Source organism: Salmo salar, chromosome ssa01 (assembly GCF_905237065.1).
Source record: "Salmo salar chromosome ssa01, Ssal_v3.1, whole genome shotgun sequence".
Classification (NCBI taxonomy): domain Eukaryota; kingdom Metazoa; phylum Chordata; class Actinopteri; order Salmoniformes; family Salmonidae; genus Salmo; species Salmo salar.
This window is the reverse complement of record NC_059442.1, coordinates 163,327,371-163,341,939: the sequence shown is the minus strand read 5'-3', so window position 1 is coordinate 163,341,939 and position 14,569 is coordinate 163,327,371. Positions and strand designations below refer to the sequence as shown.

Below are 14,569 nucleotides of genomic sequence, written 5' to 3'. Positions count from 1 at the left end.
GATGTTGAAATCAGGTTCATTTTCGGTTCTGAATGAAAGTTGAAAAGACATAATTTACAGATGTTGAAAATAAGAGTGTCTACTGAATTACCAAAATGTAAAAATAATCACTTGCAAAACATGCTTGGTATTATTCTAATGAGCTCCGCCCCCAAACAAGTTCAAATTTGATCAGTCAGGACCAGACCAAATCTGAACTAATCATAGATGTCTAGGCTGTTTCACACGTTTGAACAGGACCGTACAGTATGCCACAGTTTAGCACAGTAGAGAATGGTACAGGACAGTAGAGTTTAGTTCAGTAGAGTACATTAGAGTAAAGTACGGTACAATACAGTACATTATACTGTACTATACTCAACTTTTCTTTAATGACTGGACCAAATCTGAACCAATCATAGACGCCTTGGTTTGTGCCAAATGTGGTCCGGACTTTGAAATCAAGGCCGGTCCAGACCTCACCAAAAAAATGACCAAAAAATGGCTGATCCGGACAGGACCAAAAAAAGACGTCCAAAAGACGTTGGCGTTGGTCCGTGCTTGGTGGGTGGGTTCATTGGGCTCATCAAGCCGCTGCTACCGAAGCAAGATACCCTGGATTGGACGATTTCTCCTTTCATTTCAGTAGGCTAGCAGCTTTCATAGCCTCTTAGCAGACGGGGGAGAAGTGTCAGATGCAGGGAAAGGGGTAGCTAGGTAACCCGGCTTGCCAAGGTTTACGATGGAAATGGCACCAAACGTTACGCTTGACCTTTAATCAGGACACAGAAACTCGATCTGCTGACGACTCCTGCCTAGTATCTGCCATTTTTACGTCATTCGAGGCATTTTTCAAACGTGTTAGGCTACTATAGCCACAAGCTGGCAGGCTAGCTAGCTACATTTTTAATATGCTTAACGTTACCTGAAAGACAGCATGTTGGCTATTAATGGATAAGCAAATGTTTTTCGTGTGCTAACTGTGTTGGAAACGAAATAATTATGGCTGATACATGTTCAAGAGGGATGGAAAGAGGCAGAGGAAGGATTACATCAGATTCTATGACGAGAGGCGCATATCCTCAACAGTATGTTCACCCTGGCACACAGCAGCAGGGCATAGACATTCAGGAGCTTGCCTCTAAACGTGTCGATATCCAGAAGAAACGGTTTTATTTGGACGTAAAACAAAGTGCACGGGGCAGATTCCTAAAAATTGCAGAGGTTTGGATTGGAAGAGGCCGCCATGATAACATCAGAAAGAGCAAATTAACGCTGTCCATGTCAATGGCACCCGATCTACGATATTGTCTGGGGGACTTCATCGATTATTACGCTCACATTGGGTTGAGAGGTGGCCTGGTACCGCGTCCAGAAGAGCAGAGCAATGGCCAGGGCCGCCCCCAAGATTCCCGCAGAAGACAGCAAGATCACCACCACGCAGCATCAGTATCTCCCACCGGCTCTGCGGTGTCGGAGGAGCATACTCATCGCGTCCTGAAGAGTGAATTCATTGAGAGGGACAATAGAAAGTACTATCTGGATCTGAAAGAGAACCAGCGAGGCAGGTTCCTCCGCATCAGACAGACTGTCAGCAGAGGACATGGCACCATGGGTTACTACGGCCAGGGCATCGAGCAGACCATAGTGTTGCCGGCTCAAGGACTAATCGAATTCAGAGATGCACTGTCGCAGCTGATTGAAGACTACGGTGATGGTGATGCCACGGATGAGCGTGGAAGAGGCAATAGGAACCACGAAGAATCCCCCGAGCTTCCCGAGGCAGAATCCTTTCGAGTGGACAATAAGAGGTTTTATTTCGACGTTGGTTCCAACCGGTACGGTGTCTTTTTGAAGATTAGCGAGGTAAGACAGCCATACAGGAACACCATAACAGTCCCCATGAAAGCCTGGGCCAGATTTGGAGAGAATTTCATCAGGTATGAGGGAGAAATGCGGCGAATTTTCACCTGTCACGAGAAGAGGACAGAGACTCGAGAAGACGGTGAAGACCAAGAGGATTGACAATGGCATACTATGGTTGTTAGAGGTGTCTAGTGATGGTGGGTTAAAACGGAAAAGGGAAAAGGTAAACGTGACAATATCCTAGTTTATAAGAAAAAGTATTCTCAATGTACCTCTATAATACTGTACTGTATGACTATTGTCAACTAGCACTTTTTACATTTTTTTCATGGTTATTGTGTTTCATTCGTATATTTAGATTATGGCATCCGTTTTGAAATCGGTGCAGGAGGACGGGTTGCCTATTCTTGCACAATGAAAACGGATATACAAAATGCTAGATGATGATATAGCTAGGTCATTTATATGAAGCGTAGAAAAATGTTTCGTTGTGTGTCGACTGTCCATTTAAAGAATTGCAGAGTGTGTGAATGTACGTACGTGTGCGCATGTGCTTGTTTGAGTGAAGAATAAAAAAAAAAGGTGAGCCCCATATACCTCAGGGTGAGACATAGTGTACAACTTCCGGTATTCCACCAGCATTGGCAGTGGGGTGTATTGTAAGATTTACTGCTGAAGGCTAGACATGATATTGTTGTTTAAACATCAACAATAATTTGCTCTGTGTAGTTAGTATTTAATGATTGAGGATTTAATCTTAGTATAGAATAAACAAGGATGAAGGATTTTGGGTATTGTTATCCGTGTGGTTTGGGCACTAACCAAATAATATAATAATAATAATATCACTTGATAGAAATGCACACTACCACTAGCCTGAACCCCAGAACCTGTTTTGCTAACATTCCACCCCTTGTACTCTGTGCCATGCCAAACATAACATGACATGACATAGCAAAGAGTGGAATGATAACTCAAACAGACTGGTAGCTATGCTACACTACTATGAGAATATGTATCTTTAAACAATGTCTGTCTGCAAAATAACCATCTAATGCCTGTATGAAAGATATGATTCATGGGCTTAGATATGATATACAAAGTGGGAGATGTCAATCAAGAAACTGTTGATCAGCAGTGATGCTGTAATTACTTAGTTATAACTGTAGTGTTACATCATCTCATATACATTCACACACAGCTTTGACAGAAAGATAGGCTATTATTCATGCAATCTACTTTTTATCGCACCACCGAGCACAGTAGATGTTCATTCCATGTTTTTGGAATGCATCCCAAATGGCACCCTATTCCCTGTATAGTGCCCTACTTTTGACCAGGGCCCATAGGGATCTGGTCAAAAGTAGTGCACTATAAAGGGAAAATTGTGTCATTTGGAACGGAGTCTTGGTGTAGCCTTAAAACTGCTCATGTTCCAGAATGTCAGTAAAAATTCTGATGCCTTCACAAATCTTGCAATGATACTTGAAACATTGAGATCCAGCCCATGCAGCTATCAATACACCCCAAGTACCCTTACTACTAACAGGTGCAACTTAGTCTGTGTGTCCCCAAATTATCATTATCACATTGTGTATTTTAAAAGTTATTTAATGCATTTGACTGTGTCATTTATTAACATATTAACAAATTAATTTGAAGTGAAAACCAAATTTCTCACTTGGATTTTTTGATGATCTGCTATACAATATTTTTAGTCTCAAGTCATGCTGAGAAAAGCTCCTACCACAGATCATCTTTATTGATATAGGCTTTGTTGCCTATGTGTTAATTAAGCAATAAGGCATGAGGGGGTGTGGTATATGGACAATATACCATGGCTAAGGGCTGTTCTTAAGCACGACGCATCACGGAGTGCCTGGACACAGCCCTTAGCCGTGGTATATTGGCCATTTACAACAAAACCCAGAGGTGCCTTATTGCTATTATAACCTGGTTACCAACTTAATTAGAGCAGTAAAAATAAATGTTTTGTCATACCCGTAGTATACGGTCTGATATACCATGGCTGTCAGCCAATCAGCATTCAGGGCTCGAACCGCCCAGTTTATAATGAGTCTCTACACACGTAGAGGCTGGTTAGGCAGCAGACAGTTTAGCCCTTGTCACAGGTACCTCGGAGATCTTTAAATGACAGGTGATATTCTGTCTTCCTCCACATCTAATTTGTTGCCACATTTTAGACCTCTGGAGCTTTTATTATACATTTTTTTTTACTAGGGCTGGGAATTGCCAGGGACCTCATGATATTGTCACAATACTTAGGTGCCGATACGATATGTATTGCGATAATCTCACGATTCTATATGTATTGCGATTCGATATTGCGATTTGATGTTCCAAATGTATTGCTCACCATATGTCTGCTGCAGAGAGACAAGAGAGTGTCATGGGTAAACAAGTTTTGATCAGTCAGGGTAATAAAATGGCTGAAAACAGGTTGGCTCAGTATTTAAGAAGATGGAGAACAAGCTATAGGAGGAAAGATACCAGAGTTTTGGCACAGGTACAGCCGACTAGCGCTAGCTAATGCTATCTACGGTAGCAAAAAATATCTATAATATTGTCAAAAAATTATTTTGCGATATGTAACTGTATCGATTTTTATTTTTAATTATTATTTTTTATTTTTTATCCATTAATAATTTTCACCATTTAGGGTCTGTGTCCACAAAACCGCTCCATAGACTTAATGCCGGATATGATGATGGGGCTGATATGGTGATGGGGCTGATATGGTCAGTGATATGAAATATCATATGATGATGACCTAGCTAATCCACATAGGATACACCTCATTGGTCTGAACACCTCTTCACATGTCTGCTAGACAAATGATCTTGCAGTACTAGTAAGGGCTTAACAATTGTTTGTACTAGTTGTAACCAACATTCTGTGCTGAAACTCCTATTTTACCTTTCCCTTGCATCTGGTGATAAAGGATGTATGAAATAGGTGTTCATATTTCTTCATTGTTTTCCTTTTGGCTGCAACTCCCTAGCAACTATGCCCCCTTGCACAGAGTCTATAAAACGGTGGTTCTTCTGCAGAGCTTAAATGGACAAATGTCATTTTCTGTACATTTTGTCCCGCAAGGAAGATCCATTGGAGAGAACAAGCTAATAGGAAAGTCAGAATGCATCATGCTACTGTCGCATAGGTTTCCACAGTCTGTGTTAAGGCATATTGTGGTTTCAAATGAATGCAGTTGACTGAATCTTGAATCTCAAGGAAAGAGGTACTTTGTATATTATGAAAAAAGGATAGGTCAAAAAAAAAAAAAGACAATGTTAAAAATCATTTTCTCTAAAACAAAACTTTAATATTATGATTTTTGATATCTTAAAGACCAGTATTTATTTTGAATTCTTAGTGGTAGCAATCCAAACCATAGTGCATGAAAAGCTCAAGAATAGTCTGGTTATTCAGTGTTCTAATGTGTGGTATGGAAATTCCACTTGAATGATTGCATTCACCTATTCCAACATTAAAAGTTTTACAACTCATTATAGAAAAATAATTCGAAGCACAACTTTCCTCCAACATTTGTTTGGATTCTCATACTTAATCAAAATGTGGAATATATATATATATATATAACATTTGTTCCCTTACGCTTTAATTTAGATAATATTTTAGAGTGCAGATACCCCGTGATGTTGTGTTTGAGATTATAAGGCTGATCACAGTATCTTTGGGGCAAAGTAAGAGAAAATTTGGCGTAGGCTATAAACAATGGCTTTTTTCCTCTCTTGGAGATGGAGAGAGAATATGAGTGGGGATGCACAGCTTATTTGCTCTTTAAAACACAAGCCTTCCTAAGAAAGCACTTTTTAAAAAGCAGCACTTCCCTCTGCTGCTTGTTACTTCATTTACATGGAGGGACCACATGATCCATGTATTGGTTAAACTTTGACAATCATGCACTTAAATTACCACACCATAAGGCTAATCTTCTGCTAGATGTTGATATCACCTATTTTAATCAACAACAAAAAAAGCTGCACTTAAAGATAAACTGACCCAGATAGTGGCCATGAAGTTATTAGCCCGCCCTTCTGCTCTTAGTCTTGTTTTACCTGAACCCACTGTGACCCATTTGAAATAAGGTCTTACAGAGTAATGGCATTGTTTTGCCTACTTGGATTGGGTCGTTGTAATAATAAGGGCAGCTAGCAATGGCAATGTCCAATGGGGTTGATATCTACCTTCAATTCTCAAAAAGTTTTCACAATTTAGTAAATATACTTGAGCGTTCTCTGTTTTCTTGTGAAATTATACAAAATGAAATGTCCATACCTTTCTGACTGCTGTAGACGTATGGTTAAGACAAAACGTTCTTTGAGTGTAACTTGTCTTGTTTGATTGTCAAGTTTAAGGATTAAATACAAGTTGTAGTGGTATCGCAATGATGAGAAAATTCAATGAATTTACAGCTCCTTATGGTTGCAGCCAAGGTTATCATTTCCAATGCAAAGTACTCAATTATTGTACATTTGGAGCTAATCACTTACAGAAAAAATATGTTGTTTTGACATAACTGCAAATGCTCCAGATCTCGCTGCAAAAATGTCCCTGAACCATTTCACGTGGGTGGAACTATCAACCCAACATGATCAAACAAGCAAGCACTTTAGATTACGTGCACACAGGTTTCCTCTTCCTTATTATTCTACCAAACAAAAATATTTGAAATTAAGTCAATGATAAATTCTATGGAATTAATGATGAAAGATATATTATACTGTTTTATTCCATTATATTATGTAATGCTTTCTGTAGTTATTATTATTATTATTATTATTATTTTTGCACTCTATTAGGGACGTTGTATTTCACAATTGACTCCACAGAAAATACAGTGACGTACCGGTATTATTCAAGAAAGACACGGTTAGAATTAATTTAATTGACTATTCCGTATTTTTAGCTTGCCTGAAAGCCATACTAGATCATGTGTCGGCCTGATATCCAACTAGACTTAGGCAGGTGTTTGAATGGTCAAAAAGTCTTTGTAAGAGCAAGCAAGGTCATCATTGAAGGCTGAGTTGGTCTCTTATAAATCACTTGAATGAATTCAATTTGGACTGTTATCATCCGAACAAAAGGTTTACAACCTTTTAGCCTTAAAACTTCTTTACAATTTGATGGTATTGTTTTGATTAGGATTATCATTTTTATTTGTTTTTAGAACAAATGGAAAAGATTACCTGTCAATCTTGTGAAAGAAATAAGACGGATATGTTTATTGCAACAGATTTCTATTGCACAAAACACCAATGATGCTCAATCATGTTGAGGAGATGATCATTTCAAAAGCATAGGCTACTAAGCACCTAACTGCAGTAGTGACAATGAAGAGAAAAGGAGTCCCGGCTTCACTTGGGAAAAGTGATGGCGTATTTACATATGTTTCTAATTTATTGTTGTGTAGGTAGCGTGCTGTGAAAAAGTCTGGGTATTGAAGAAGCTTTGTTGGTTTGTTTCTTTTGGCTTTTGTGTTTATCATGGCATTACTGCAGTGGGATTTTTCAAACTATAACTGTCTATGGTAATGATATAAAAATGAAATAGTGAAGCAAAAATGTTTAGTGTATCTTTGGATAAATGTAATGTACAACATTAGCGTGTCCTATAGAATATTATATGACTCAAAACAAGAAAGCAATTGTTTAGTATTCTAGAACTTTCTTTAACCTGTGTACTGTAATACTTCATGTTCTACATGTGTGGTACCGTGTGAATATCCATTTATTGCCTTGTAATGTTTGTAAAAGATTGCAACGTTTAGAAAAAAACCTATCTGAGAAAAAACACGTTTAAAAAAAAAAGTTTATGCATGCCAACAGTTGGGTCCTAAACTGAAAACGGGGAGGGGGGGGGGAATTGACTATAAAAAATGGTGCTATATGATAAGATATAAAGGTGCTCATATGAAACCAAACTGCATGCATGCAAAGAGGACATTTCAAAAGTAGGATAAAAAAAACTTGAAGTTTGACATGTTGTGCACTCACAAGATGTCTTCCCAGAACACACATGGTAAAGTGCAACTGTAAATAGCCTACTGTCAGTGGAAGCCTCGTCATCAATTAGGACATGTACTACCAACACTTTGCCACCAGAGTGTCATTTGTACTGGCGCCAGGGAGAGTCTGTCATTACAGCAGAATTTAGCAAATTGTGATTGCTATAAGCAAAAGACATCCCTACAGCTATACAGATGGGAGACAGAGACCTGTATCTCCTACAGCTATACAGATGGGAGACAGAGACCTGTATCTCCTACAGCTATACAGATGGGAGACAGAGACCTGTATCTCCTACAGCTATACAGATGGGAGACAGAGACCTGTATCTCCTACAGCTATACAGATGGGAGACAGAGACCTGTATCTCCTACAGCTATACAGATGGGAGACAGAGACCTGTATCTCCTACAGCTATACAGATGGGAGACAGAGACCTGTATCTCCTACAGCTATACAGATGGGAGACAGAGACCTGTATCTCCTACCGCTTTCAAAGCAGTTAGTCCCAAGGTGACAAGATACTTTAGCCAAAGGAAATAGTGATCAGATCAGTGATGACTATTTACAGTTACCCTGCCTCTGTGAGTATGCTCCAAAAGATCTATAGACAATCTAATATTTTTAATTTTTTATGCTAATGATTCAAATGTTTGTCTTTGAATAGCTTTTACATGTAGCAAGGTCCGGAGAGGGTAGAGCTGAAGAGAATGCAGTCTTCAAAGGGTTATGATCAGTGATTTATATAAACACTACATGACTGATAGGGGTGTTATGTTGAAGTCACCGTGCCTCCATCTTGGCACTCCCCCACCATTGGAAGCTATTCATTTATTAATATCTAAATTCGTTTTTGCCACATTTATTCTATTACAGACACCTTAATGCATACTTTTAAATTATATCATGTGAGCTAAACATAAAGTAAAAAATATATAGCATTTTCCTTAAAAGTATAGTTTTTTGAGATTACTAATGTTACTGTCCCCACTACAACAACAAAATACTTAAATACATGTCATTTTGTCCTTGAAACATTGAAATATTGTAGAATTCCATTCATTCCTATGGAGGACAGCGCCTACTGGGGAGTGTCAATATGGCCGATCCATACCGTCAACAATCCAGGGTTTATATACATCATTGGTTATGATGCGGTCTTGGAAAATGAAGCAGATTATCATGGCAACAGATGTATTGCTTTGAAGGGTATAGATGAACATGTGGATGTTTTACAGTTGTATTAACCATCATTCCTTTTATTTTAGTGTTCAATAAAATTTTCACCAGATTAATCCAGTTGTGAAGTATGTTTCCTGTGCTCGATTTTAAGTTTGGTACTACTTTGGAATGCATGTCCTTAAAACATACCTTGCTGGAAAATCCAGCTTGACCAGCTCAACCTGGTGACCAGTTTAATCAGTTTGGCTAGCTCTAGGTAGGTTTTGAGACATGGTAGCTGGTAACTGATTGACCAGCCCCTTCTAGAAAAAACACATGAATGTCACCTGGCCATGTGTGAACTGTTCCAAAAATACATGTTTTCATGTGAAGTTAATGTGATAACATGAGGCAACATGTAAAGCAACATGTGATAATATAAAACTACACACGTGATCATGTAAAATTTCACATGAAATCATGTGTTTTTTTTCTGTAAGGGGGTAAAACCAGCTCGACCATCTACTAGCTAAAACCAGCCAAGCTATCTACCAGACCAGACCAGCCAGAACATCTTTGCTGTTGGGAGCTGTTCAATCACCTTGTACCAGCTTCAGTGCACGACTAAGGTGGTATTCTGGGACGGAAGCAGTCAGTCGTTGCGTAGCAACCAATGGCCTGATCTTTGTCTGCTCTTTGGATGACGCTGCAATCGTTGACATCATTAATAACTTCACCATGCTGAGTGGCGCTGTGGTCTAGGTGCACTGCATCGTAGTGCTAGAGGCGTCACTACAGACCCAGGTTCGATCCTGGGCTGTATCACAACCGGCCTTGATCGGCAGTCACATAGGGCAGCACACAATTGGCCCAGCGTCGTCCGGGTTAGGGGAGGGTTTGGCAGGCCGTCATTGTAAATAGGAATTTGTTCTTAACTGACTTGCCTAGTTAAATAAAGGTTAAATAAATAAATAGATGCCATTCTTTGTGAGGTATTGGTAAAACCTCCCTGTTCTTTATGGTTGAATCTGTTTGAAATTCACTGCTCGACTGAGGGACCTTGCAGATAAAATATGGGGTACAGAGCAGTGGAGGCTGCTGAGGGGAGGACGGCTCATATTAATAGCTGGAACGGCGTGAATGGAATGTATTTGATACATTACATTTACATTTTAGTCATTTAGCAGACGCTCTTATCCAGAGCGACTTACAGTAGGGAATGCATACATTTCAATTCATTTCATACATTTTTTTTTTTTTCTTGTACTGGCCCCCCGTGGGAATCAAACCCACAACCCTGGCGTTGCAAACACCATGCTCTACCAACTGAGCCACAGGGATACCATTCAACTTATTCCACTCCAGCCATTACCACGAGCCCGTCCTCCCCAATTAAGGTGCCACCAACCTCCTGTGGTACAGAGATGAGGTAGTCATTCAAAAATCATGTTAAACACTATTATTGCACACAGAGTGAGTCCATACAACTTATTATGTGACTTGTTTATGATTTCCATAACAAAGGGGTCGAATACTTATTGAATCGAGACATTTCAGCATTACATTTTTGGGAAAAAAATCTAAAATCATAATTCCACTTTGACATTATGGGGTATTGTGTGTAGGCCAGTGACACAAAATCTATTTTAAATTCAGGCTTTAACACAACAAAAAGTGGAAATAGTCATGGGTTGTGAATACTTTCTGAAGCCACTGTATGTATATGTATTTAAGTAGTTGCCATATGGCCAAAACAAAAGTGAAAAAAATATGTATTCTAAAATTAATGTAAACAAAACATATAGTTCCAATAAACTGTCTAAACAATTAAAAATGTTACGTGGCCACCTTCGATTTATTGAAAAAAGTCATATTTAATTAACATTTCTTGCATTATAGCCTTGAATTTGTCCTCTGGTGTGACATTATAATTCATGCTAATATATAGGTTTACTGATTCCCCAATAGACAAAAACATTATTTTTACTAATTATTAGTTGCTTCTGTTTTTAAATCAGTAATTATATTCTAGAATTTAAATTGAAAAACACAATTTCCTCATCTAATGACTATAACCAAGTGTTTCCCCATTACATTTTGAATTTGATTCACAGATAAAAATGTAGATAGAAAGCAACTTGTTTAATTGTGTATTATGACGATGTTACCTGCCTCATGTTACCTGCCTTAACATTTTGTTCAAGACAACACATTTTTAAATGTTTATTTACTGCCCTCACCCCGTGGACAATACACAACATACAAGAAAGCTGCCAATCTGTTCTGACTATGTGCTCCAGCAATGTCTTCTGTACTTCATTACAAGAGAACCCTTCCCCCGTCCAATGGTGCTCAAATGCTGGCTCGTTGTTTGATCACAGAATTGTGTCACACCATTTGGACATTGGTTTTGAGGACATAATGTAATTTTTGAAATATCACAAATGGACTTGGGAACTATTGTTTCTTGAAAGAGACTTACATTTACATTTTAGTCATTTAGCAGACGCTCTTATCCAGAGCGACTTACAGTAGTGAATGCATACATTTCATTACATGCATTTTTTTTTTTTTGTACTGGCCCCCCGTGGGAATCGAACCCACAACCCTGGCGTTGCACACACCATGCTCTACCAACTGAACCACAGGGAAGACTTATGACTTCTGTGTCATAAGTACAAGAGTAGGTGAAGGGAATTGTATTTATGTTTTTATTAATTTATGTTAATTTAATTTCAACGCTCCACAATCTTCCCTGGGACAGACACAACATTGGACAATTAGCACATGTGGCTCAGAATTATGAGAGAAAAAACACAAACACTGGAGGAATTTACTCATCAGCTATTCCAAGATTTAAAAAAACAAAGCTTTTAGTAATGTCACAATTTTAACCAATTTCAATTAAGTTATATTGTGTTTGCCATTATGTCAACCACCCATTTACATGGTAATCCATAGGTCTACCTAGTACCCACAATAATGTGTACCTATCCACACTAATTACATGTACCTGCCTTCAGAAAATATTCAAAAACCTTGACTTATTTTGTTGTGTTACAGGCTAAATTCAAAATGGATGAAATTTGTTTTCTCTCACCCATCTACACACAATATCCCTTAATAACAAACTCAAAATATGATTTTGGAAATTTTTGCAAATTTATTGAAAAATGAATATCTTATTTACATAAGAATTCACAACCTTGAGTCAATACATGTTAGAATCACATTTGTCAGAGATTACAGCTGTGAGTTTTTCTGGGTAAGTCTCTAAGAGCTTTGCATTGTATAATATTTGCACATTATCTTTAAAAAATCTTCAAGCTCTGTCAAGTTGGTTGTCGATTTGCTAGACAGCCATTTTCAAGTCATGCCATAGATTATCAAGCCGATTTACGTCAAAACTGTAACTGGATCATACAGGAACATTCAATGTCATCTTGGTAAGCAACTCCAGTGTATATTTGGCCTTGTGTTTTAGGTAATTGTCCTGCTGAAAGGTGAATTTGTCTTCCAGTATTTGTTGGAAAGCAGACTGAACCAGGTTTTCTTCTAGGATTTTGCCTGTGCTTATCTCTATTCCATTTGGGGTTTTTTCCCCCCAAAAAACTCCCTAGTCCTTGCGGATGACAAGCATACCCATAACATGATGCAGCCACCACCACGCTAGAAAATATCAAGAGTGGTACTCAATGATGTGTTGGATTTACCCCAAACATAAAGCTTTGTATTTAGGTCATAAAGTAAATTTCTTTGCCACATTTTTTGCAGTTTTAATTTAGTGCCTTATTGAAAACAAGATGCATGTTTTGGAATATTTTCATTATTTTCACTCTGTCATTTAGGTTAGTATTGTAAACTCTGTAACTGTTTTATAGTCACCACTGGCCTCATGGTGAAATCCCTGAGCGGTTTCCTTCCTCTCTGGCAACTGAGTTAGAAAGGACACCTGTATCTTTGTAGTGACTGGGTGTATTGATACACTATCATAAGTGTAATTAATAACTTCACCATGCTCAAAGGGATATTCAATATCTGCTTAAAAAATACATATTTATAACAATAGGTGCCCTTCAACGCGAGGCATTTGAAAACCTCCAAGGTCTTTGTGGTTGAATCTGTGTTTGAAATGTAGTGCTCGACTGAGGGACCTTACAGATAAAGTGTGGGGTGCAAAGGGGTAGAGAGATGAGGTAGCCATTAAAAAATCATGTTAAACACTATTAATACACACAGAGTGAGTCCATGAAACTTATTATGTGACTTGTAAAGCAAATTTTTACACTTATTTATTTAGGATTGCCGTAACAAATGAGTTGAATACTTATTGACTCAAGACATTTCAGCTTTACATTTTTTTACCAATTTCTAAAATATTATTCCACTTTGACATTATGGGGATATTGTGTGTAGACCAGTGACACAAAATCTCAATTTAATCCATTTAAAATTCAGGCTGTAACACAACAAAATGTGGAAACAGTAAAGCGGTGTGAATATTTTCTGTAGGCACTGTAACTACCATGTAAATACACAAAAGGTCACACTATAAAGAGAGGCCTCAGTTTTGGTGCTTTTTTATCACTGTACACCCATAATTATATCACATACGCCCATCTCTAGTCAGTGTTGAGGAAGCTACTCTGAAAAAAAGAGTTAACCAAGCAACCAATTTCTTCACACTAGAAGACGTTAAGCTACACTAAAGCTAGAGTTTATTTAACTAAACTTACTTTGAAAAAGTAGTTCACTACCTCCAAACTACTATGTGAAAAATTATCATATTTAAACCTGATATGTTATCGACTACAAATTTCAAGAACAGATCACTCTGGAATCAGATGTTAACAGAATGTGCAATTTAGCTTAAACGCAAAAACTATTTTCAAGGGAAGATTAGGCAGGTCTGATGACGCAAAAATAAAGGAAATTCTTGCCTATTTCATCCATTATTTTATTTTAGCTAAAAAAGTAGAGTGTAGTTCCTGTAGTTAGCTACACCGCTTCATGGCTACAAAGTAATGAACTACTGAAAAAACTACCAACATTTGAATTGAGTTCAACTAACACCAAGCTACTGTAAAATGTAGTTAAATTACTAGCTGAAGTACATGCAGTTTGCTACTCCCCAACACTGTCTGTAGTTGACTATTATAGCTGTTGTAATTAGCATACCAGCCATGCTGTTAGTGTATGTGTGTAGGTCAGTGTGCTGCAGTGTTTATCCTTCAGATCAGTACATCTTCCATGACTCAACATGTAGTTCATTATAAGGGAACTATTATCAAACTATGAACAGCTATTTAACAACAGTTAAAGGGCAATTTATTGTGTATTCAGACAAAACCAAAAATCTGTCAGCTGTATATGAACAGGATTGGAAAATGATGTCTTCATTTTGTTGTCTTTCAGTAGAATATATTAGTCTTTGTGGTAAGAACGTATATATGCAACTATAGGAGGTGTGATCTGTAGCAGTGGCGGGGACTTCCTGAGCCTTTGCAACTGAA

The 14,569-nt window shown here is 38.0% G+C and overlaps 1 protein-coding gene across 1 annotated transcript; it reads left to right on the top strand.

Annotated features, from left to right (window-relative positions):
• The first annotated feature begins 378 nt into the window (after positions 1-378).
• purg (purine-rich element binding protein G) lies at positions 379-9,190 on the top strand. The gene has a single exon (XM_014144400.2). The coding sequence runs from the start codon at positions 982-984 to the stop codon at positions 2,002-2,004; it is 1,023 nt and encodes a 340-aa protein (XP_013999875.1). The 5' UTR covers positions 379-981; the 3' UTR covers positions 2,005-9,190.
• Positions 9,191-14,569: the final 5,379 nt, after the last annotated feature.